This window comes from Augochlora pura, chromosome 6, assembly GCF_028453695.1.
Source record: "Augochlora pura isolate Apur16 chromosome 6, APUR_v2.2.1, whole genome shotgun sequence".
NCBI lineage: Eukaryota > Metazoa > Arthropoda > Insecta > Hymenoptera > Halictidae > Augochlora > Augochlora pura.
Window position 1 is genome coordinate 4699556 of NC_135777.1, and position 13378 is coordinate 4712933.

At 50.4% G+C, this 13378-nt stretch overlaps 2 protein-coding genes across 3 annotated transcripts in view; one reads left to right on the forward strand and one right to left on the reverse strand.

Moving 5' to 3' along the window:
- The window catches only part of LOC144471296 (uncharacterized), a 213452-nt gene that overhangs the window by 51231 nt on the left and 148843 nt on the right, over positions 1-13378 (reverse strand). For both annotated transcript variants that reach the window (XM_078183195.1, XM_078183196.1), the window contains one exon: positions 9297-9381. The gene's annotated coding sequence lies outside the window, so the exon portion shown is untranslated. The remainder of the gene's footprint in view (positions 1-9296; positions 9382-13378) is intronic.
- Positions 4795-6836, forward strand: Hbg2 (alpha-glucosidase). Its single transcript, XM_078183752.1, has one exon. It carries the CDS (start codon positions 4808-4810, stop codon positions 6506-6508), a length of 1701 nt encoding a protein of 566 aa, XP_078039878.1. The 5' UTR covers positions 4795-4807; the 3' UTR covers positions 6509-6836.

The window sequence follows — 13378 nt, forward strand, 5'->3', positions numbered from 1 at the left end:
CCCCCCCCCCCCCCTCTCTCTCTCTCTCGGTTGATATATCAACGAAAATTCGACCAGTATCGTGTAGCTCGCTCGATCGCACGATCGTGCCGGATCACGAAACGCAAATTCAACTTTCCCGCGGCGTGCCTCGGCTCGAATCAATTTTCCTCGCGATTGTGCGCGGTCACCGGCCCGGAAACTCACCGTGTAACTTCGGCCAATCGGCTAACACCTTTCTTGATCGGAGGCAGCCTCCGTCGACACTACCGGTGGCAGTTGATTTCGATTTATCGTCAGCTGAGAGACGATCCTCGCGTCGCGTTGTCCGAATTAATTGCAACACGAGCCGGCAATATAAGAGTTGTTTTCCGATAAGAAAACAGTTAGCCGCTGCGATGGTATAGATTTTCGATGGTATAAGTATTTCTCGATTGGCTCGAGTAAGTCATTAATTTGTTCTTTGGAACATTTGAAAGCACCGTAGAAATCAAAGGTTCGTTCCGTTTCGTAGAAACACCGAGGAAATGTTTGCGTTAACGAATATTGAATTTTTCTGAAATAGACCTCCCCTTTACTCCAATTACAATAAAGTAACTAATGGAAATCGGAATTTGCACAGAGATAAATAGCGGTCGCCGATTCGAAAAATACGACAGACAGAAAAACCGTTCGATGGAATACCATTAGCTTTTGGCGCGGCTTTTAGCATTTCAATATTTTCTATTAAAAAAAAAAAAAAAGCAAGCTTTTCGAGGCTGTCGTATTTAAATATTGATCGGTTTTATTTTGAAAGCATGGGGTGTTATCGATGAACGGAAGTGAACGATATCGTGTACACCGTGGCACCGTACACCGTGTACACTACCGTATATACTATTCGCAACGAATGAAGCCACGATGTCCTTTCGAATCAAGTATTAAATTCTACTAAGAGCACTCGATTATTCATCGCCGCGCGCGACTCATATTCTATTCGCGGATCTTCGCAGAAGGATTCCTCGTACAATAGACCGTCAAATATATCGACGCGCGTGTTTGCGTCTCCTTCGTTATCCGAAGTTTTATCGCGCGAATGTCGATTTTCCTCTTGAAAGCGTTTTATCGCGATAATATTTCACCAACGCCAGAGGTTAATGGTTATATGGTAACTAGAAAATGACGGAGTAGTAAGCGAGCGAACCGGGGACGAAAATGTATCGCGTGCAGATTTTCATTTCAATGTCCTAGTCCTGGTCTTGGTGCTGGACAATCAATTCCTGCCGACAATCGTGATCGAGTTAGCCGAGCTGCTGTTCTATTTGTCACTTCATAAATCTAATTCGAAAATGTAAGCTCGCAGACAGGAGTTCGTCGAAACCTTCGCTAATACCGATATGTAATAGGGAAAGACATCGAACAATGGAGCGTCGCGTCGGGTTCTCTTTAGATTTACGAGGTGATCGAGTAGGGGATGTCGTCATCGAAATTCGCGCAGGGTCGTCACCAGCAAGATAGGGCTGGGTAGATTTCCCCGGAAAAGAGCGGTGAGACGAGCAGTGCTGCCAAGGGTGGGAAGGGCAGTTAGGGGCCAGAACCGCGAACGAGGGCTAATAACCTAGCCAGTTAATTACGACCGTAAACTGCGCGGGGGTTGTTTGACCAGCCCTCGGCGGGTCGCGTTGGATTGCGTTGGATCCGCGTTGCGTGTTGCGTTGCGTGCCGCGCTGCGGCCGGCTGACTTAACATCCCCGTTGCTCTTTTCGAAGCGATCGCGCGTCGTGAAAATCACCCTCTGCCAGCCCTCCTAATCCACCCTTGATGAATCCATGAAAATTAAGTTAAGGTCTCGTCCGCGACTAGCCTGCGGAAACCGCGCCGTATAACGCGCCCTTCGTTTCGGTTATTAGGACCAAAAGGCCGGCTATTCGGTTATACCGACTCTGTCGTAGAGCCGACCTGCTCGGACGCGGCGGTAATTCCGCAGGCGGGAAACGCGGACGGCCACAACCGGGTAAACGGAATCGTAAAAGTTCGCTGTCGCATTAATCCCACGCCGTGCGGCGCGGCGACGTTCAACCACTGGGAATGAAGAAGTACGATTTGTTAGGGAGATTGCCGCGCGCTTTAGTGTCCTCGCCTCGAAGCATGCTTCTTCTTTGCTGTTAGCTCGAGCAATACCAGTCGTGAACCTCGTTGTTCGTAGGATTTTTCAGGCAGAGAAACAAAAGTTCGAGGCTGGTTTGAACAATATGAACTCGATGTCGAGAGCTTAGGATAAATGTTCGGATAACAGAGTAGTAGTTGCTCGACTTCACCGGCTCGTATCTTGTCCTTACGGTTAATATCTACAGCATGATTGTCCGATAGAGCTTGCGGGAACGTTTTCGTCGACAGAGGGTTAAAAAGGGAAGGCAGCTCCTACCGCGGGTTCGGGCTGGTGAGCCGGAAGCACGCCGGGGGAAGACCGATAACGGAGAGCGGCGAATGTTTATAGTATGAATAATTCATTGTTTCGGTGAAATTGTCCTCGTCGCGGCCGCGAACAATGAACGAATGCAGTTCGCAATAAGCCGAGAAGAAAATTACGCGCATAAATAATGGCCCGGGTTTTCGTACGAAACTTTGTTCTCGTTCACTGCGACGGCGCGGGCGTCCGTGCACACGCCCGGTTATCATCGCGTTAGTCTCTCTTCGCGACCCGTGCCGTGGATCTATGCGGCATCTTCGGCTGTATATCATCGCGGCCAAGTGTTGTCGCGCAAAACAGAACCGCCCCGCGTTTTATTGTCCTCCGCTATTATCACTGGAAATTTATTATATTCGCGTAACCGTGGCCGCGCGGCGATCAAACCCGCTGTCGAACCGCACCGTCGTTACGGTTCGATCTTTCGAAACGAGGATCCCCGATCGCGACCGATATCGTCTTCTATTCATCGCGGAGCGAAATCCGAAACGGAGACGGATTCAATTTTTTCCCAACGCTCAACGGATTTGTACACGTTCTCGAACTCGAAACCGAAATCCCGCGATTTCACGAACTCGATAAAATTTCGAAGATAGGCTCGCGGCGCCGGCTGACGAATGGATCCCCGCCATTATCCTTTCGTCGGAAAGAACAATGGGATCGGACGAACACCATCGATTCGCAAGAGAGACCGTGGAATCGGGTCGCGGGGATCCCGTGTCGTTTTTCGACTCGTCGCGACAGGATCGAAGCGATTCATCAAAAGTTTGCCACCGGCAGATAACGCCGAAAACTCTCATCGAGCGCGCGAGCGATCCAAAGCGGGCGAACGCTCGCGCGGAAAAAGATATCGCGTCGTCCGTTGATCGCCGGTTTTCTCTCGATCACATCGCGCGAATTCGTCGCTGTTCCGCGTTCCTGCCCGACCCCGAAGGCCTTTTTTCCCCGTGAAACGCTCGCGAAAATATGTTTTCGCGCAGGCCGCCCGAAAAAAAAGCGAGCTGCCTACGCCGCGTAATGGAATACGAGGCAGGAAATACGCTTCGATATGACCAGCGAAACGATTTCGTTCTCTTTTTTTCTGCCGTATTTCGATTGCACGCAGGGATCCATACGCGGGCTAGTTTCTTCCTCACTGAACAGTGGATGAAGTCCGCAGCCCGGATTCGATTCTATTCGATTCGATTCGATTCGATCCGATCAGTTTCTCTTTTTCGGGGCGGGTCGATCGAGCCAATGGGAAGCGATTCGATTACGCCCGGCAGAAAGGGAAGAAGAACCGGGGAGCGACTGCCGGTTACATTTACCGAAATATTTCGGCGGCTCCTTGGAATTTTGCGAAGCATTTTCGTCCGTTCCGGCGAACACTCCTACGATATTTCCGTATACGTGGCATCGAACGACACCGTTCTTCGTCGATATCGCGTATCTCAAAAACTAAGAGCGACGAATCGACATCCGCCTCGAAGGAAAAATATACAAGAGGGAAACGGTCGTTGCGCGTTCATTCTGTGGAAGAATTTTGCAAAAATTTTGGGCCGTCAGGGGCGTGAGGGCATAAGGATTCGTTTATCAGGGTGAACAGCGCGCGGTTTGGCGTCGCGTCCCTCAGTTGGTTGACGGATGGCGAAATTATTCGTCGTGGCGGGTGTGGAGGCTCGTGCGAGCCTTAAATTGGCACTGGTCGCCGGTCGCCGGTCGCCGGCATCCAGGAAGTAAGAAACTGGTCCGGCGCGGCGGTGGCCAGCTGTATAATTAGCCACGGCCGCGATAGCAGTTACGAGGGCGGCACGCATAAACGCGGCGGACACGCGAGATCGTGCGGGCTTAGGTGTTTACCATTTCCCAAGTGGCCGCGCGCCTCGAACAATCTTATCGGAGACGAACGTTGCACGCCTTGCGGTGCATTAAACCCTCCTGGGGGTGTCGCCACCCGGTAAACCCGCGTACAGTCCACGGGCATAGACTTCGCGGCAACCGAGAAATCGGATCCAGTCGATTGTTTCAGTCTGTTGCGCGCGAACCGCTCGGCAGTGCTCAATCATTACACGGATCGAAAAGCTTTCGAAAATAATTCTTTCGGCTACTTATTTACTCATTGTGGAACCTATACGATACGGACGGAATGTAAAAAGTGATATAATCCTTCAGATTTTCCACGGTACTTCTCCAAGGAAATAAACAACTTGAAAACTTTTCCATATTTTCGCAATCACCGTTGATCCGAGAATCGAACCGATAGCGTCTTATCGAAATCTTATCAGCTGTTGATCTGTTCGGTGTCAATATTGGCTATTTATCCGACGGTTGATTTTTTTTTTGCAATCTTACGTATAAAACCGAGAAACGTGTCTCCGGCGATCAGTAGCACGAATATTCGTCATGATTCGGTTAACGGTGGTAATTTGTTTGGTGGGACTAGCGCTCGGCGGTCCCAACGACGATCGTTCTCGCTGGCACAGAAACGCCTTGGTGTACCAAGTCTACCCTAGAAGCTTCAAGGACACCAACGGCGATGGGATCGGCGATCTGAACGGTATCACGAGCAAGCTGGATCACGTCGCTGACCTCGGTGCCACGGTTGTCTGGCTGTCGCCCATCTACAAAAGTCCCCAAGTCGATTTCGGTTATGATATATCGAACTTCGTAGACATCGATCCCGATTATGGCACCCTGGCGGACTTCGACAGACTGGTGGCGAGAGCCAAGCAGTTAAAGCTGAAGGTGGTAATGGACTTTGTGCCCAACCACAGCTCCCACGAGCATCCGTGGTTCAAGAAGAGCGAGCTGAAGATCAAGCCGTATGACGAGTACTATGTCTGGAATAACGGGAAGATCGTGAACGGCGTCAGGAAACCGCCTAACAACTGGCTGAGCAACTTCCAAGGTTCCGCTTGGCAGTGGAGCGATACGAGGAAGCAGTATTACCTTCACCAGTTTGCGGCGGGTCAGCCGGACTTGAACTACCGTAGTCCGACGCTCAATCAAGAGATGAAAAACGTGCTGACGTTTTGGATGAACCGTGGAGTAGACGGATTCCGCATCGACGCCATCAATCATATGTTCGAGGACGCCAGGTTGCTGGACGAGCCGAAGGCGAACCTACCGGGCCGGCCAGTCGACGACTACGAGAGCCTGGTCCACATCTACACCAGGGATCAACGGGAAACCTACGACACGCTCAGGTCCTGGAGGAAACTTCTCGACGATCACGCCAACAGAACAAGGTCCGATGACAAAGTGATCATCACGGAGGCGTACACGACTCACAATCTGACCATCGACTATTACAACGCCGGCTCCAACGTTCCGTTCAATTTTATGTTCATCTCCGAGCTGAACAACTCGTCTTCGGCTGCAGATTTCTCGAGATCCATAAACAGGTGGCTGAACAGCGTAAAGTATACCAACGGCGTTGCTAATTGGGTGGTCGGCAATCATGACAACCACAGAGTGGCTACCAGGTACGGTAGCCGAAGAGCCGATCAGATCTCGATGCTGTCGATGTTCCTGCCCGGTGTCTCTGTCGTCTACAACGGCGACGAAATCGGCATGATCGACAGGAACTTCACCTACTACGAGACCGTGGACCCTGCAGGCTGCAACGCCGGACCACTCAGGTACTACTTGAAGTCTAGGGATCCGGAGAGGACACCGTTCCAGTGGGACAACTCCACCAGTGCCGGATTCTCCACCAGGCAATTGACCTGGCTGCCCGTGCACAGTAACTACAGATCGTTGAACCTGGCCGCACAGAAAAAGTCGCCTTTATCGAGCTACTATGTCTTCCAAGCCATGGCTAAACTGAAGAGGTCGTCATTGGTAGAATCTGGCAGCACCAACGTGGACGTCGTTGCCAATCAAGTCCTAGGCGTTCGACGGGCTTATGGGAAATCTGTCGGCGTCCTTTTGATCAATTTCTCCGATCAATCGGCCATCGTCAATCTCACGCAAAAATACCAAGTGCCACAGAGAATGCATGTTTACACAGCCAGTGCTGGGTCTAAGATTTTACCCGAAACGTGGGTCAATTCGACGAGGGTCGTGCTGCCAGGAGCCGCGTCGGTCGTATTGCTTGGTTAATTTTAAAAATCGATACGATAAATAGAGTTGATCCGAACGATAGTCTAGATTTTCTAAGATTTTGCTTCCTTGTGCAGCTATTCAGAATTCCTCCTACGTGTACGCGATTTTTACCTAGATTTATCTCTGTATTGCGTTAGGAACGTTCGAACTCTTCCAAACGATAAAGACTTCGAAATACCAATATTCAAGAAGATTATCCAATCAGCCCATCGCATATAGGAATTCAATGTTGGACAAGACTACAATAATGCGAATAACATTTCACAACGCTTTCATTATCTGTATGCTTGTATGTAATTATAAAAGTGAAAAATTATGTTGAACATTCCCAGCCTCGTTCTTTAATCGAGCTAAAGGAATTTTAATGTTTGATGCCCTACCCCGAAAAGATTTCCCTCGCAAACTGATTCTTCCATTTCGTTCGATCTCTCGATCGGATAAAAGATTTCCATCCAGTTTCCTTGCGATCGATTGATGATCAACGATTTACAGTCACGGACGTCCGCTATCGATCGCGAAGTCTCGGATATCCCTGTTAACTCGGCAGAAATAGTTCTCGAAAAGTAACTTTACATACGTAGCGCCGTATGCATGCGGATGACTATCGACGGACGATCGTATCGTAGGTGTTCGGTGAACACGGAGGGAAGCGAAAAACCGTAGAAAAAGCGAGACTGAGAGCCGAGAAGCGAGGAGGAGGAGCGCGTCGAAGCTCGCCGGGTCTCGAGCACGCTCCGAATGCAGGCTTGTCGTGTGTACAGAAACGAAGTCGATGCTGCGCGGTAGCGGAAGCGCATCCTTTCCAAGTGTCTCCGACGACGTCTGAAAGAGGAAGAGAAATAACGGGGAACAAGGGACAGGAGGATAGGTTGAAGAATGTGCACTCAACGTGATTGGTGCACGCTGCACCGGCCTGTACAGCCGGAGCTTGCTGCATGAAAACTTGAGAATTTCCGCGGGCGCGATGCACGTACGCGCGTCTTCCGAGGACGGCTAAACAATGCTGTTCAGCCAGCTCGAAGAGACCGGAAAATTTCGAGGAACGGCACTCGCACGTGTCGGCCGACGCGACGGTACGCGACGCTCGAGTTCGCCGGCTGCTGATTTACGATCGTTGCGGCACTGATCTGTTCTGTTCTGTTCCGTTTCGTTGCCCGTTCGGATCGGCTGGGCCGCGACTGATCACTGATCACCCATTGGCGCGTAACTTACGGAACAGGCTGCCACCTCCCCTGAAGAATTAGCCGGTCCTGCGAGCTCAACGTTTGCCCCAGCTCGCAGTTTCGACCCCTCGCGATGCATCGGCTGTGGAACGACCGGGAAATTTCTAGGCTCGCGTCGACCTCGGAAACGAGGCACGGCGAATTCAACGAACAGAGTTCAGTTCCGTCAAAGGTCATACTAATTCTATCTTTCTTCCGCATCGGGGCATTCTATTCCTAGTGTCAGCCGTTACACGATTACCTCGACAATGGCTCGATCGTTCGAATAGGTAGTTCGACTGTCTCGCTCCCCTTCTATTTTCAATCACCGGTTGGCTCGCTGTTCCCATCTATAAACATCCCGGCATCGCCTCGCTCCCAGATCAATGCGTTAAGCTCGTAAACTCTTCGCAACGTCATCGCTTCTTCGCTCCCATGAAATGCTTCGACTTTCATTCGTATCGAGTATACGCGGCAAGTACGACCATCCACCGGAGGCTGCGCAACGTAGACATCGAGCGGCGGGCCATCTGTCAAGTAATAGCATAGCGCTTCGCGACAAACCGTGCATTCGGAAACGCACAAAGAGTACGCTGTCCCGACACTAATGCCATACTTCGAGAACAATTATCGAGGCAGCGCAGCACTTTCGGAGCGAATCAGAGTCCGCGTCGCTTGCCGCGAGGTTCGCGCTCCTCTCATTGTCAGTTTCCCAGTTTCCGGTTCCTTTCCGATTCACAGGAGAGAAGGGGGGCAACGGCAAAGCATTCCTGCGACTATTTGTAGCCCGGGATTCCAGGGCCCTGCCCCCGCTGACATCCAGTATCCAGTAATCCGTACCGAATATTTTGACGGCGGAAGTTCGGGGTAGTTTGGTCTTATTTGCCGCGCGGCGGTAACTCGCAGCTCTTAATTAATTCGCGGTCTCCCGGTGCCGGTGCCGGTGGCGGTGCCACGGCTTCCGGCTCCGACTCTGGGCTCCGACTCCGGCGCGTGGCCGTGTTTCTCTGTTTGCTCGGTCGCTTTCGACGCCTGTTTCCTTCCTTTCAGTCCCGTGAACCGTGAACCGTGGACCACGAACCGTGAATTTTCGTGAACAGCCCCCACCCTGCTCCACCCGCCACTACAGACCCACCGTGAACGGTTCTTCTCCTCCGTCTTCTTCGCGAGCTTTGAAAGGTCCTTGCCTCGGGCACCGATCCTCTTCTCCTTCTATTTTTGCCCTTTTCATCTCATCGTTCCGGAGCCGCGCAATTACCACTCGCAAATAAATTCGGCGAAAATGGCGGCGCCTAGGCCCGAAGAAAAACAGCGAGCCTTTCGGTCGCGATACTCCAATTAATTTGCACAATACCGAAACGCCTCCGACTGGGAATCGATTCTCGAGGGCGTCGGGTAAACCCCTCCTCTCTCTCTCTCTCACTCACTCTACCTCCCCCCCTCTCTATTGCTTTCGCTCGTTGGGATGGTTATCGGGCGTCGAACGTTGGCTCGTTAGTTAGCGAGGAGGGGCCGCATTATCATAAAATCGAAACACGTAACGAGCGTGCACCGTCGAACAATTAAAAATAGACTCGACTCACCTTCCTCCTGCCGACGCGTATCCTATTTGCAGCCGGTTATCCTTGACTTCGTCGACCGGGTGGCTGGCCGACCGAGGCACGGTTCCTGCAACAGTCATTTACGTTCGATAGTGAATAATCTGTCCGATATCGTCTTGCAGTATCTTGCTCCAATCGATTATTCGATCAATTTTTTGAAAAATCTGTTCAACGTAAACGAACGTTATATTCGTTTAATATATTCGTTTAACGACGCCTCGCGGTCATGTAATTCAACCCCGTGTACGAACACCCCCCATACGACTCTGTACGTATCGTCTTTTATTAATATCTCCGCATTACAAGTTTTAACGATGAAACTGCACCGTTGTCGACGTATAAGTCACTCGAGCATAGCTGCAGCCGAAACTTTCGAACCGGATGTAATTCTATCATAATTGCAGAGCAAAAAATATCCGATGCCGTAGCTCCACAAAATTATAAGGCTGTTATAATTCAAAAGCCGTCAAACCAAAAGATCGGAAATAAATTATTTCGAGAATTCTATTTCTGATCCAAATTTCCCCATCAATTGCGATCCTATTTTTCTTGCACTTTTCAATAACCCGGTCGTCGAGTAAACAGTAAAGGAAACAGCGAGTAAAAGAATATAGGAGTAACCGCGGGATTAACCCTTTGGCTACGGTAGACTTTGACACGCATCGGTCGTACGGTACGATACCAATTCACTCGCGACGTCCACTGGGTACGGCGAAGTTTTTCGTTAGAAACGCATTTCTGAAGAATTATATTAAAATATTCAAAACGCCGAATTCTATTACATTAGATCAATATTACTCGAAGCGAATATTAATTTTAAGTTTTTTTTTATAATATTTAATAATCAAATTTAATAATAAACGGGTGAAACAGGCGAAATTTGATCTGGACGCCTATTGGCGCCTACAGTATCAGAAAGCCAACGTGTGTCGGGCGTCAATAGGCGCCAACAGTAGTCAAAGGGTTAACGAGAGTCAAAGTAAAATTACTTCGTAGAAAAGAGCGCGTATTGAAAGTTAAACCAAATATTATTGTGTATTTAGTATAAATTATACATAGCTGATTTATCATTCGAAAAATTTATATCTGCGAAATTTGTTCCGATCGAACGGAATTTATCAAGTGTGCGACGAACGCGGAGGAGAGGGTAGCAGAGATAGAGTGACGAGTACAGAGCAGGTTGGCAGGGCGTCCCTAATTCTCCATCTGCAGCTCAATTTTCAGCTCCGAATCCAGTTTCACCTAATCCAGCTTGACGATTACCGCTCAGCACGTGCTCCCACGCATTTCACAGGATTCAGCGTTGCCTTCGGCACAGCTGGACGATAAGCTACTGTCATATCGGTAAATAGCGAACACCGATCCTGATTGTTCTCCCCTATTTGTCTGCGTGCGAAACGTTTCCCGCGAGGGTTGCGAATTCCCGGCACCGTTCACCTCCACATCCCGATCGGCCGTTCGCGGACGGTCCGCCTGTGCGCCAGAGGCCTCGTTGGACGATTTCGCCCGGCGGATTTTATGCCTGGCCCGAATCCAATTACCCTGAATAATTTATCGGTGAATCACAGACGCTAATGACATCGGGCCGAATTAGGCGAGCTTCCGTAAAAGTGCGACCGTCGCGTCGCGAGGCTGCGCGCTGCGACCGATCCCGAACCGCTCGCATATCCGCGCCGCGCCGCGCCCGCAGACCACCCCCGTCCCGTCGCCAATTAGTATTCATGTCGCGGATAAAGTTCCCGGGTGGCTCTTTTTTTTAACGTCCACCGGCTCGATTATCTACGCCAACAGAGGCTCGACGCCCATTTTCGAACGCTATTCACCCCCCTCCCCTTTCCACCCTTCGCGCTGTTTCTCTCTTCCGCGCGGCCGCGCGAGCTTTTTAGAGTCGTTTCTCTGTTCTCGCGGCCGTTCCTGATTGCTTTTCGATGAGCAGGGTCACGCGTTCCACATCTTTATTGGCCGTGTGTGCTCCGCTTGATTCTTTTTCCTACACTCGACGCGTTTTACACGCGATCTATTCGATTGCCCTGCAAATTCTGTGCGGTGGTTTGCGTTTTGTCGCGGGCAGTCGCGCGAGAAAATCGGGACGGAAATTGTCGTCTGGTCTAAGAGTTTCGGGTATTTGCGATGCGATCGAACGAATAAACGACGTATTTATGACCGAATGGAATAAGTTGAATTGGAAGATTCGCTTTCGTTATTTTCTACTCGTTACGGTGTTTAACAGTTTAGCGGCGACTTTGATTTTCGTCACCTTCGAACGTGTCGCGGATTGGAAACCGTTCTGATCTCGTTTCCGCGCGGACCTGGCTGGATTCCCAGCCAGCCAAAATTGTTGCGCCGAATCGGGGAAAGTCGGTGAAGTATTAGCTGCTATTTATCAGCTAACTTGCCGTTTTGGCGGACTCCGAACCCGGAATTACCGCTTAGTCAGGAAGACGAAGAGTTTGGAGCACATTGGCTGACAGGAGAAGAGAAGAAGAGGAAAGAGAGAAGGGAATGAGTGAGAGTGAGAGAGAGCGGGGAGCCAAGAGCCGCGTTCAAGAGGAAAGTTCGTGGTAGACATATATTCTTGGCCTTCCTTCGTTTGACATCGCTCCGCAGGGCTGGCTCGGGAAGTTTTAATGATTTCTGGCTCCGGCGTCCATCAGAATCAGAAATCGGAACGACGCTGCGGAGGGTCGATGCGACGGACTTTTGCAAAACAAATGGCCCGATCTTTTTGAAGCTGATCCCGCCCCTCCGTAATCTTCGATCGCTCCTCAACGAAGCATCGTTCCGTATCGGGCGGAAAGAATGACAGCGGGACAAGGGGGGAGCCTAATCGATGGAGTACGGGGTTCGGAGTTCGGAGTTTGGTGGGTAGCAAGGAAACTCGAGACCCGTCAGACGGTGTTAATCGGCAACTAAGCCGTCGCGTCGGGGGAGGTCCATGGTCGCCGACTGGTCAATTACGCTGGATGGTTATTAATCATCGACTCGAAGACTCGCGTCGCCTACCACCTGGAAACTATGGGAACGACGCGGTCGCTTTTTCCTTATCGGCCGTTCGTACTTGCTCGCGGAGTATGTTCGCTAGAATATTTAGGTGGAATGAGTCGGGAACTATCCACGGAGACTTTGGTAAATAGGAGGATTTATAAAAAAAGGTATAAAGTATATCGTTGAAGGAAGTATTGCTAGTTTCGCCTGTCGCAAATGCGACGAATCTATCGTTAAACGTCGCTTTCCAAGCGTGCCACTAAAATATCGAAAACTTTGGATTGCACTGATTCTCCGCTTTTGTGCACGAAATGTCAAGGAGTAAAGTAACGACCCAGCGTGTCCCCGGCTTAACGATCGATTAGCAGTCGGTCTCTCCTTCTCCTCCTATCTTTTTTTCTCGCAGACAAGCAGACGACGACGACGACGACGACCATGGCTCGCATGCTCCGCGAAGTTCGCAACTCCTGCCGGAGAGTTGTTCGCGAGTTTGCGATCCCGTCGTGCAACGAATTTTCCCTCCAATTTTCATGTCATCTTTTCTAATGCACTCCGAAGATTTTAATACCTGCCCGTGCGCGAGCTCGGCCAAGTTTGACCCGTGGAAAAATATATCGGCGAGCCGCCCCTGTGCAGGGAATTTTCCGCGGCGATCGATTCGCATAAGGGAGAGGGGTTTTTTTTTTTTAAATAAATTTCAGTCGGAATAATAACGGAACGCGGTAAACAACCTCGATCATTGTTCGTTGCAGGGCAAGGGTTTCGCGGTCGGTTCGGCGTCGGTTCGCCGCGAGCATGCAAATTTATTTTTTCAATTCATCAGCCGCGCTCCCGGGGGAGGCGCGATAGCTAATAAAACGTGCCGGTGATTTCTCGCGATTGTATCGCGCGAACCGTGTTTATTAATGAAACTCGATTTCGCTGCCCCGCTGGCCGCTTCATTTTTTACGGGGTCGCTTCCATGCACGGCCCGTTCGATTTCACCGCGGTGATAAGAGCCCCAGGAATATTTTTAACGCGTCAACTTAACCGCCGCCGCTTTTTTTTTCCGCCGGCGAAAGAATTATTATGCTTTTGCT